General features: G+C 29.7%; 1 protein-coding gene across 2 annotated transcripts; it reads right to left on the minus strand.

Moving 5' to 3' along the window:
- Positions 1-3,295: 3,295 nt before the first annotated feature.
- LOC132754625 (uncharacterized) lies at positions 3,296-6,350 on the minus strand. Of its 2 annotated transcripts, none has more exons than XM_060745285.1 (2): positions 6,044-6,350; positions 3,296-4,557 (listed from the first exon to the last, which is right to left on the minus strand). In XM_060745285.1, coding segments are annotated over exons 1-2 (846 nt in total). In that variant the 5' UTR covers positions 6,046-6,350; the 3' UTR covers positions 3,296-3,713. The 2 variants fall into 2 exon arrangements, with proteins under 2 accessions (XP_060601268.1, XP_060601269.1); XM_060745286.1 differs by lacking the exon at positions 6,044-6,350 and adding an exon at positions 5,562-5,940.
- Between the last annotated feature and the right edge of the window lie 4,722 nt (positions 6,351-11,072).

Consider the following 11,072-nt stretch of genomic DNA (forward strand, 5'->3'; position numbering starts at 1 on the left):
CTGTTGTTTACCAGGCCTAATAGCAAGTTAAAAAGGCTTCCTGCGGGGTCGAGTTGTCATACTTTAAATACCAGGTACTGAATTCAAGTGTGTAATGTTGATATCCATTCTTTTTAGCAGTCAGCAGATAGAGACCAACGTAGGAGAATAAAGTTTACATAATCGATTAAAGACCGAAGGATAGGCCTATTATTGACTATAGTTGTGAAATTTACATTTTTATTTTTAATTGCACTTAATTATCCAGTTTGTTTAGGTCATATTAACTGAACTATTGTTACTCAGTTTGATGAGTCGAATAGCTGCAAGCTTAATGCCCATCGTGGCCGGCTGGGATGCTCTGTACTGTACAGTTGTGTAAAGTCGCGGCAATAGTTGCTTTTTGAGTGTAACGTATGGATGAGAAGTTTTTTTATTAGGTAAAGCAGCAAAAACTTTTGAAGCTTTTGTGTGTCTATACAAAGAAAAAATTTAACTTCGAGCATTGGCGCCAATCGTAGCAAGCTGATATTCTCTGTACTGCGCTTGGGGTACAGTTGTGTGCGGCAATAGTTTCTTAGTGTTACAGTTGAGATTTTTGTTATCCGAATGATCTTTAATCAAACTTTTTTTTTACCGTACTGATACAAGTAAATACTCAAAGTTAACGCAGATTGCTTGGGAAAATTATCGAAAAATATTTACTAACGGTTTCAAGTCCGTGAAAAATCTAAGCGCCACGACAAATTAGTTTGGCAACTTTTGCCTGCTTCGGACAAAAAGCTATATAATTTTAATTTATATGTTAACTTTAACATTTTGAAACAACAACAACAAAAAAAAACCTAAAAGAATGCACACAATTTGGTATTTTGGTGTTTGAAATGACTAGATTCATTGACTTAATTCATTGCAATGATGTTTGACTTATTATGTCATTGTAAGATCTTTTATTATAAAAAGGCAGAGCAATTGTGATCCAAGGGATCACTTTGTTTCCAGAATTTTTTATTAATGCAAAACATTCAAACATTTTCAAGTATAATAAAATATGTTTTATTTGAATAGACTCACTATGCCTTTGAAGCAGCTTATACATTGTATTTTATTTTTCATTTGATAATCGCTGATTCAATGCTTTCTTTTTAACTGTTAAAATAGTTATGTATTTGCTTGTAGATAAAACGATCACTATATGATCTCAATGAAATAATATAATTCTAAAGTCGGCGACAATGAACAAGCTAGCGCGCTTTGTGATACCCCTGCTTTTGAGCAGATATAACGATAGAATTGATAATGCTATTGGGGGACTAAGTGTTATTGATTTTATCTCATCAATGCACAAATGAGACATATATCAGCTTTCAAGTTGTAACGCAATGGCATTTTGTTTGGATTTCCGATTCATTACATCAAGGTTGAATGACAAGCAAGCGTATATAGAAACTTTATGTTTTGCCGTTTAATATGCAGTTATACTGTCGTCTTTTTCAGGACACAATTTCTACATTTTTGCTTGCATAAAAAAGTGATCAATATATTTCATGTAAAGATTGTCTATAAACATAATTCTAAAGTCAGCCACAATGAATGGGGCCGTGTGATTGCAGTTATATTGGGGGACTGAGCGCTCCGGATTTTTTCTTGCCAATTCATGAAATTGAAGCATATGTCTGTCATGCGAATGCTCAGTTTGGAATTTATGTTTGCATTTTATGTAGTAAATACATCTGCAAAAAGCCCATCAGTATAATAGTTGAAACATAACTTAATCAATCATAATGAGACAAAAATGTTATTTAGGAACTTCCGAAAAGGAAGCAGTTGCTATAATTTAAAGTGTAATTTCAATGATACAAGATGTGATTTTCTTGTCACAGATTAGCACAGAAAACAATTGTGCTTTTCACGAGCAATGTTTTTGATATGATTGAGAACAATTTGGCTCTTTTATAAATCCATTTGAAATTTCCATGCATGCATGGAGTATCAATTGTATTCCAATATCACTGGGACCTGGAATAAAACAACATCAAATACTGTATATTATTACTTTTCATAGTCAGTAGTAACCTATCCATTGCCGTCAGCTAATTGTTTTATATTTTTCAAACTCAGATCTACGACTAAGAGGCCGACTTTCACAGATGTGTTTACATTCAACAGAATAGTGACTTTATTAATTTTATTGTCTATTTTTTTTTAACTTTCTCATCAAAATAATGTGCGGAAAATGATTTTGATTTACTTTGGAATGATAACGTATCTGCAGAACTTCTAATTGCGAAAACAACTAGCATAAGGCCAAAAACCATGTTCATGTTCTTCTTCGTGCAATGAATTGTCAGACAATCAGACAAGCTCCACGATTTTTAAATTCAAAAATTATGTTATGACGTTATGCTGCTAAAATTAGTTTAGATAATCTACAACTTTTAATAAATTTCATGTTTGACAATTTTAAACAGTTTTAAAATGTACAATGCGTTTAAGACAGTAAAAGAAACATTGTACTACCACAACCAACAAATTTCTAGTATTGAACATCGTCTGTTGGGGATAAAAAAATAGAGCATGCTTGTTGATTGGCTACATTTTTCTGGGGCTTACATATTATGGCGACAGAGAAAGAGATAGTAATAGAAAAATCATCTTCAGATGTTCGTACATAGGTTTATTTACTCTGGTGTTTCATATTGTAACGACAGGGAACGTGTTTTTATTTTTGCCTTTGAAAAAAGTGTAAGAACATCAAAACATTGATACTCGGGCTCTACTCCCCCTCGTACAAATCAGATTCATTCTGCAGCCTTTAAAAACTCCAATAGACCTGTAATATGTTCTGATGAGAATATTCCCCGGGGAATACTTCTAAGGTCAATTGTGGGCACATATTACTACAAATACTTTCCACTCACCGCTATGGGTTCGAATATCTACAGGGACTTAAGATTTTTGCACGCAATGAAGCTATCCAGCTAGCGTCAGTGGTTCTATTCAGGTGTCTGTTCGTGCCTGAAATAATGCACCTAAGGCACTTAAGGTCTTCCTCCGGCACTATAGCTGGAAAGTCATCCATCATAAGGTTAATACTGTGTTGATGCGACATAGATTAACAAATAAACAAAACTTCATAATATGTAATTTCTCAGGATATCGTTAAATCAAATACACGTGATTAACGTTATGATAGTTTATATAAATCTTTTAACTGGCATTTTATCCTAACATTCTCGTTATATTAGAGTTTTTTGATTGACAATACCTAATATTACCTTTATGTTAATATTATACAATTAATTGCAATATCATATTAACGAAATACGTTTAATTAAAAATATAAATAATATACAAACATAACTCATTCTGTTATAATTGTTGATTATTGTATTCTATATAGATTACGGCTTGATATAACGAGTATTTGAAACTTATATGTTACACAAAAAACAAACTATATATAATAACCTCCTCGGGACCATTATTTTGTTATATGTCTCCATTCAATAAATACAATACCAAAGGCAAATGTCTATCCTAACTAGTCATATAAAATCAAATAAATACGCAAGTTAGAGAAAGAAGATGCATCTTTTTAATTTTTAAATGGTACACGTATTGTCATTCAAGTAAGCACACTATACGTAGCAACACAAAAAATAAAATAATGCACCATTAATCAATAAATCTTTTTCAATAAAGCATACGTAACAAAGCAAAAACAGTCAAGGTCATAGCTGATCTTTTCTATGGATATAACCATCTTTATAGATTGGTATTGCAATAAACATTCTACAATCACTTGGAAATAAATGTGTGAATGTCAATTCAATCATTGATATCTGGCTAGCCCGCATTGCTTCCTCGAACATCTCCGACGTAACCACAGATAGTTGCAGCTTGTTAACAGTATCATTTGTATATTGAAGCTTTATCTGTGTAATCATAAAAACGTACTTGTCAATAATGAAACCATATATCCACCATTTTATATTTTTGGCAGATTTAAGAAAATCAAAAATGGTACTTCTAGATTCATTGTTGTTTTCGTCTAAAATTTGATATTCGTCACCGGAACAATTCATTGAATCATGATCGATTGTCTGTAGTTCTTCGTAGCTTTTATACGTTCCTCGTCCTGTAGATATTTCATATCTTAATTTGCCTACCGATGTGTAACGGATGACAAACGTTCCATTTCGTATAACAAGCTGTTTTTTATTATATACAGCACATCTGTGGTTATTTTGTGAGGAATTCACTTCACTATCTAGAGTGAACTTGCAAACGGATTTTCGCTCTTTTGGTGAGATATTTTTATGAGAAGCAAACCCTTTCTCTTTATAATTTAGATTATTTGTCGCAGATCCTTCTTCCATGGATTTAACAATAACATGAGGTTGAGCTTTACCCTCTTTTCCAGATCTTCTCGTCAATGTTTTGTCAATGATATTTTGTGCTGTTTCATATTTATCTTTCATGTATTTTTCCACTCGCTGTACTTTTTCACTTATCCATTTCAAGATGGAATAAAGACTGTAATAAAATCCTACAGAAAAAGTTGTCGACTTTGCCCTGTGTAAAAAAATGATGATATATATTTTTTAAATTAAGATATAACTTACTAATAGTTTTTATAACATACAACATGTTTTTATGTATTGGTCGCCGTATTCAGGACATTTTTGCAGGATACATCTTTTCCGCCTAAACAGAAAAACACAAGTGCATTTTCACGAAGCGTAAATGTGTAGCACAGAAACGAGTCGTACCAACGTTTAGACTCAGTTAACCTCGGACTTTTATGAATTTTGATATATTTTACAAATCTTGCCCATTATGTGTTATGCATGCAAATCACTACGTAAATTCGTACATTGAAATTAATGAAATGAAAAATTTATGTTTATCAAAATCATAAAATTATAAAAAATACCAAAAATGCAACACACGATATATCAACTGATGTTTCAAATAATTAAAAGAAATAAAATAAAAAAAGATCATCAGTTTATGAAAGCTACTTAAGAGGTTTGTCCAATATTCGAACATTTACATGGTCACGATTCCGCCGTTCTTATAACTATGCCATCGATCATTATTTATTGATTTAATATCGAGATCTTTACTATTATTAAATTCCAAGTAAAAGTAAATAATAATAAATAACGGAAACCTACGCAATACCTCCCGAAAGTTTATGCGTCTCAGCTCAGGTCAATATTGACAAATTTTAGAGATTTGACAATATATTACGAAATCAATTTATGTAAATATTTGACATCCACAGGAATATGAAGTCTATTTCGCTAATTTTTTTATTAAAAATTTGTCTGACAGACATAATGAATTTAAAACTGACTACTGATGTACAATTATAAACAAACTCAAATAAATGTCAACAGGTATTTATAGTAGACAATTTGAACTTTCGGTTTCTACCACCATTATGATAATATATAAAATATGTACTGTTAACTTTTATATCTTTAAATTTACTTGATTTAGACGCACTTTTATTAAATATACATGTATAATTGTAATAGTCCAGCATTAAATTACTACTTGTTATGAAATACCATTTCCGTTCTGTGTATTCTTATAATTGTGTCCGAAGTTCAACGGAAAGGACCGAGAAGTTTCAAATCCGTTTAGCCTATATACTGTAGTATCAATTATATGTTGCTTCCTGTCGTGATCCGGACTAAAAAAATACCAACATAACCACCACCAATTATATCATTATCAACTGCAGTAGCACAGATACATTTAAAAATGATAGTAGTTATCAACAAACATCTGACAAGTGTATTTCGCCCGAGACGAGTATGAAAATTAGCTGTTCGTATCGTGGTAATTCTCTAATCAGTGAATACATTATACATGTATAGTGTACTACATAATGGTCTTTAAAAAAGATAAATTATAATACCATCAAAGTATGATATTTATCACAGATATCTAATTGGTAAGGTTGTGAATAAGTTTAAGAAACAGTAAACAGAGAAGTAACTTAAACTTGACGTGGTGAATGAAAATATGATTAAGATACGAAACTTACATTTTTTCCTCCTAACATTCGATATCCTATTTTCATGTTATACATGTAAAATAGAACTGGAAACCCGAGTTTATTTTTAGAAATTTGTCCGCGTGACGAAGGAGTGAACAACTGCTATTTAAATAATACAGATATGCGTTTACATTACATTATAAACTTCCAATATTTTTAGGCTTTTTTACATGTTAGAGCACAACTCTTTCAAATGGCTATAAGATAATACCAGCGTGTTTTTCATCATGTTTGCTACCGTCATTTTTAAAACTGAATACAGTTTCAAAAATGAAATCTAATCAAATATTATTCACCTAGGTGTATATCGACAAATTATTAAAAGCTTGGACACTATCAAGAGTGAATAAAAAGCTTTGGTCAATCAAAGAACAGCCATAAAAATTAAAATCAAATGTTATAACCTATGTTATAGAACATAATCAGCAATTCTTTTTGCGTGTTGAATATCACGTTAATTAATCTGTTATTGTCAATTACGTTACAGACCTTAATTTAGATATTAATTCATTATCATTTAAATTAAGATTTGGCAATTCGACAATAAAGGAATGGGGGATTTTACAACATTTTCACAATGTAATAATTAAAACATATGATTATTATTCATAATTAATGAACTAGGTTTAAAATAATTGTTTGGTTGTGGTCCTGATATCAAGACAAAACGCATTTTTTCTCGTGAATGTATTAATATATGTATACTGAGATATTTAAATAAACTTTGACCCTGGTCCAGATGATGTAAACAGCATGTTCCTTTGCATTATTATAAAAACTTTGCCAATTGGCAATTGGATTATTTTTGTATTTGAGGATTGACTTTTGCAACACGTTACCAGCCTATGACTCATATCTCTATTTTTAAACAGGACAATTATATGCTAACCTTATAATTATAATCACAAATTCCAGTGGTTTATAAAAGTTGTACTAGTCCATGTACTACTTAGCCCCAGTTCATTCTAATTCCAATGATCATTTCGTCTTTTCAATATGAAACACATAAAAAATACAACAAACTATGTATGTTTGGTTTCTGTCTAATTATTAAAATGAACATATATGCTTAATGTACATTGTACAGCATGTCTAACTTAAAATAAAGCATTTTATTATCAGAAATGTATCTAAATTGTTAAAAAATGCACTTTGAATATATCTAATTTCGTTAAACATATAAACACTTTGCTCTTGATTAAATGAAACAACAATATCAAACCACTTAGAAACATTCATTTCCTAGAAAACAAATTCAGGTTATCCAACCTATTACAATTACATAGCGATAAGAAAAAAATACACGTTTACTAAAGAACTGTAAAAATACATCGAAACCGAAAGAAAGATTAAAGATAATATTTTAATATTAAGAATATTTTTATCCCATATTTAAAATTTGATATAATATCATAAGGTTTTTGCCAAGGCATATGATACAAACTGTGAGAAAACACCATTATTCATTAGTCAATGTGTGGTAAACGTTTTATTAAATAGCTGAAACACTGGCAGTTGTTTTTTAGCAAAGAAATGTTTTAGGGGAATTGATATTGTTATTTCATTTTTTCCATCGACAAAATATTTACATATTGAACCAACTTTAATACAAACAATGATACTTTCAACAAATCAGGTATATCACTGATGATGAAATATCTTATAATAAGAAAGGTAACTATTCATTTCCCTCACAGCAAGCTATCTTACATATATATACATACATAAATACATATATGGTATGTTGCAGTGGCCATACGATTTTATGGTAACCAAAATGTCTTTGACTTTTTTTCCAGAACTAATATTCAATGATAATGTTGCGCATTTGTTAAAAATTAATATTCAAATATTGTCTCTTGAAAGTATTATAATACTAATATTAAAACAGATGGTAAAACAGAAATAGAGCCAACATGAGTTAGAATAACGTTGACATAAAATGTGATTCGAAATCAAAGAGAGCCAAAATTTTAGAAAATGACTTTGAAAAGGAGTATACTATAAAAGCTCGGACTTTAGATTATACTTCTGACAAACAAAAACATTTTCGTTACCACTTATACTAGTACCCAAACTGGTTTAAGTCATTTTAAAATGTATTTATCTGAAATTCCTAAAGAGAAAACGTAAAGAAATTGCAAACAAATGATACCGTGTCTCTTTTGACTAACATATAAAAAAATCAACAAATTTAATCAAGAATAAGATAACCGATTATTAAAAGTAAGACACCTTTGCATAATTATAGACTAGTTTTGTTATCCAGTAATTTAAAACCTGATTTAAATGATAAAAGAATGTAATTAACATTAAAAATGTAATAAAAAACAACAGGTACTATCATTATAAAGTATATTTTTACAATTTGATCTAACAAAGAGTACGTCTCTATTCTATTTCCTTTTGTTTTGTAAAACAACTACTTTTTTCAGAAATTATAAGGAAAATTTAAAAGTAAAACGAATAAAATTCATCTGCATTAATTGTAAATATTTGTATACCAATAATTTGCTTTTAATGAAAGGCTCTTTACTAAAATAGATTTGAGACAAAATACATTTTAAATGAGCATAAACAACTGTGAATAAAATTATAACAAAACATATTACCACTGAAAGACAACCATATATTAAACATGGCTAATTAAGATGCAAGACGAATGAATATAATTGATCTTAACTCAAAGACATTGTATAAATTCCAAAACATAAAGATATAAAAATATCATTTTCATTGTAAAAACAAACAAACTTAAGATAGTATCAGTACACAAGGTACTGAGTCTTCACTTGATAATCATTCCATAAATTATTTCAATTAAATTTTGTTCTAAAAGTATTCTTGGTTAAAAAATAATCTCGTGTAAATATCTTTTTTTAAAAATGAGTCAATCGAAATAAGCGTTCATACAAATGTTATGATTTTGCTTGAATACGAAAATATTTAAACATTTTGAAAACTTGAGAAATTGTCTTATATACTTAATAGCATTAAATATGTTTGATAACATTGTATTTTATATAAATGGTATACAATAATATATACAACACTCGGTTGCAAAAGAAAGTGCGTACTTGGTGACTTGATAATTCTGTAAACATACATGAGCAAAATATTGACACATTTGGTATTAAAATTTGCAGAAATGTATTGACCATACAATGTTTTAATTGTACTGAAATTTGATAATCATCATAAGTTTGGTTACGTGTAAATAGCAGTAGGGTGACACGAATTTTGACGTTTTTGTCTAGTTAATAAAGTGACCATTGAAGTGACCATTAAATTATTAATATCTCTTGAGTGCAATTCATCTATGGATCAACAAAAATGTTCGAGACTACAATGACCTGGCGTAAAGCCATATAAACTTGGGTTTGAATGATGTTCCGCTTAAAACTTCAAGTATCCAAAGAAAAGAAAACATCGCATTATCAAAAGGCATTAGTCTGCAATTATCATGTTTTATCCAACAGCTGTTCACACGTAACCAAAATTCTGATGATGATCAAATTTCAATAAAACGTAGCCAAAACATTGTGTAGTCAATACATTTGTACAAATTTTTATACCAAATATGTCAATATTCTGCTTTAGCAAGTATACACAATTTTCCTGGAACTAAGGACACACTGTCTCTAACAACTGAATATATAAATGGTACATTTTCCTTACAGTAGATAGACTGTTTAAATAGTGATTATAATAACTACTTCTGATTCGCAAAATAAGAACAAATCTAACAAGCTTTCAATGTGTTTTTTTATTTGGGTTATTATTTATTATCACACCAACCTTTTCAATTAAATAATCGCATTAAAAATGATATTGGCCTTGTTCGTTTACCCTAAAAATGGCATTATTTGCAATTAAATATAATATCAATCGAACTATATAAAACTCTTAGCGTTTTAATTGAACATTTATTGTCAGAAGAAAATATCAGGTCTTTCTGTCCTATGTTATCTAATGTGTTCGTCAAGGACCAATTTTAAAGAGAAAAAACTGTGAAAAGCAGCTAGCAATATTTTAAGTGAGAAAAATGTCACTTAATGAATGCTTTTGAACAGTTCAGTTAAAAATCGTTAGAAAATCTTAACAAATATATTACGTTTTGCACATATACCATAAATAGGATCTCACTAATATACCGTAATTAAAATCAGTAGAATATAGAATGTATATCCAAGCTTGAAAGTAGATAAATCAGGCTAAATATTGATAGCAATAGAGGGTTGTTTTAGTTACAGATATCATGGTACATATATACTTTGGTAACAAGAGTGTCAAGCTATCACTTGATTGCTCATCTGAGAACTATTGCTAGAAAAGTTTCTAGAATATTTATTTTTAATATCAAAATCTTCTCTGGGTTATATTTAGGGTCAACTGTAATTAAATTGTAATTTACAATACAATAACTATTTAAAATGACAAACTAGGTACAATTCAAGAATGAAAATGAATATTAGTACATCATTTAACCTATCTGTTAACGACCATGATGAGAGGAACATTGTCAAATATCAACATGTTTACTACGGGCGTTGAGACTTAATCATGAAAACATTGTTATGTTATTTCCAAGCAACAAATATAATAATAATATCATAGTAAATGGTCATGTTTGACCGCAGTGTCAAGATGATTTATAGAATTGTGCCAAGCAATGCTACATGCTAAATATTTAACTGTTTGTCATATAATTAAGGCAAAACATAATTTTAATGTAATGCTCGATATCTTTCTAGTCTAAGTGACAAGCTAGAAAATAAAAACTTTGACCGAAGGGACATAAGTTCTTTTTTGAAGAAGACAATTGGGTCACTACTATATACCAAACCAAAACTCAAAGTTCTTGGTATTGAAGTTTCTAAAGAGATGTTTCTAACATATTGTGTTAATGTAGAGCGTCTCACCGGGGATAGACTATTTTAGACAATCATTAACATTTGTGTTGATGCTACAATCATACTAAATGTCAAATATTTAGATCTTTTTCCTAAGTCTGTTA

Source organism: Ruditapes philippinarum, unplaced genomic scaffold, assembly GCF_026571515.1.
Source record: "Ruditapes philippinarum isolate M1 unplaced genomic scaffold, ASM2657151v2 ctg2843_1_1_1_1, whole genome shotgun sequence".
NCBI classification, from domain to species: domain Eukaryota; kingdom Metazoa; phylum Mollusca; class Bivalvia; order Venerida; family Veneridae; genus Ruditapes; species Ruditapes philippinarum.